At 63.1% G+C, this 1,221-nt stretch overlaps 1 protein-coding gene across 1 annotated transcript in view; it reads left to right on the forward strand.

The window, feature by feature from the left end:
* Window positions 1-1,221, forward strand: part of LOC105553563 — a 16,621-nt gene that overhangs the window by 3,435 nt on the left and 11,965 nt on the right. The window contains exons 2-3 of the mRNA XM_011999663.1: window positions 775-963; window positions 1,076-1,219. Coding sequence (XP_011855053.1) covers window positions 775-963; window positions 1,076-1,219 — 333 coding nt within the window. The remainder of the gene's footprint in view (window positions 1-774; window positions 964-1,075; window positions 1,220-1,221) is intronic.

Raw genomic sequence — 1,221 nt, forward strand, 5'->3', positions numbered from 1 at the left:
CAGCCAAGGAGCAGGTTAGAGGTTGGTGGAAAGAGGGTCACTGAGAGGCCACAGCAGGGCTGGAGGGCACTCGGGCTAAACTGACCCATGGGGAGCACTGCCGGCCCAGCCTCTCACCCAGAGCTCCTGCCCTCAGCCTCTAGCCAGAGGACTCCCCATCTCAGCAGAGCTCAGCTCAGTGGGCACGGGCACGATGCAGAAATCCTTAATTTCTCAGATTAGGCGATGGCTGAATTATAAACACGTGTGAGACCATGCACCTCCACTTCCCAGCGTTCTGTATTTTACAATCATTTCATTGATCTACTTCCCGGATTCAACTGTATACTCCAAGAGGGCAGTGACTAGAAGAGCTTTACCTGTCCCGGCTTAACTACTGTGCTCCCGGCACGTGCATAGCACACAACTGACGGTTTTAAAAGTCACGGAGGCCCCAGGTGGGAGGGGAGAGGAGGCCCAGGTGGGAGGGGGAGGGGGGGAGGTCCCTCGGGGGACGAGGTCCCCAGGTGGGAGGGGAGAGGAGGTCCCACAGGGAAGTCCAGGGCCTCAGGTGGAGGTCAGTGGTGGGAGGAGAGAGCAGGTCCACCACCCCTAGGTCGTGGAAGCCTAGACGGGAGGGGACAGATCACGTGGGGCCTCTGTGTCCAAAGCTGGCCACCATCCAGTGAAAACCTCAAGCTCACCCGATTCTCCCAGGCCTCAGCGTGGAGCCTCTGAGGGGGGAGGTCCCTCCTCCCTCCCCCTACCCCGACTCACCCGCACTTGGCTTTGTAGCTGCCGGGTCCGCTGCTCCCAGAAGCCCCCCCACCGCCCGCCCCCGGCCGGCATCGCCTCTGCTTCTGGCCTCCTCTCACCGCACCCAGTAACCGGCGCAGGTGCAGGCGTTGGGGAGCGAGAGAGGGTGGCTCGAGGCGGGAGCCAGGGGCAGCGGGAAGAAGCAGGAAGACCCGGGGGAGGGGGCCGGTGTCCAAGCGTTGAGGAAAGTTTCATGCCTTCTGAATCCCAGGCCTCGCTGGACCACGGCCCCGCCTGGTTCTCCTGTAACTTGCGGAGTTCCTGGACCGGCGCTTCCCAGAGGCGCGGCTGAGTCCCGGAAGCAGGACCTGAACCTGGAAGAGGAGGGGCAAGCAGCTTCCTGCTTCCTCCTCCCGCACACTGCAGAGGGAATGGCCCCCACTGCCTCCTCCTCCCCGCACACTGCGGGGGGAATGGCCCCCACTG

The sequence above is a fragment of the Mandrillus leucophaeus genome, unplaced genomic scaffold (genome assembly GCF_000951045.1).
Source record: "Mandrillus leucophaeus isolate KB7577 unplaced genomic scaffold, Mleu.le_1.0 Scaffold6, whole genome shotgun sequence".
In the NCBI taxonomy this organism is placed as follows: Eukaryota; Metazoa; Chordata; class Mammalia; order Primates; family Cercopithecidae; genus Mandrillus; species Mandrillus leucophaeus.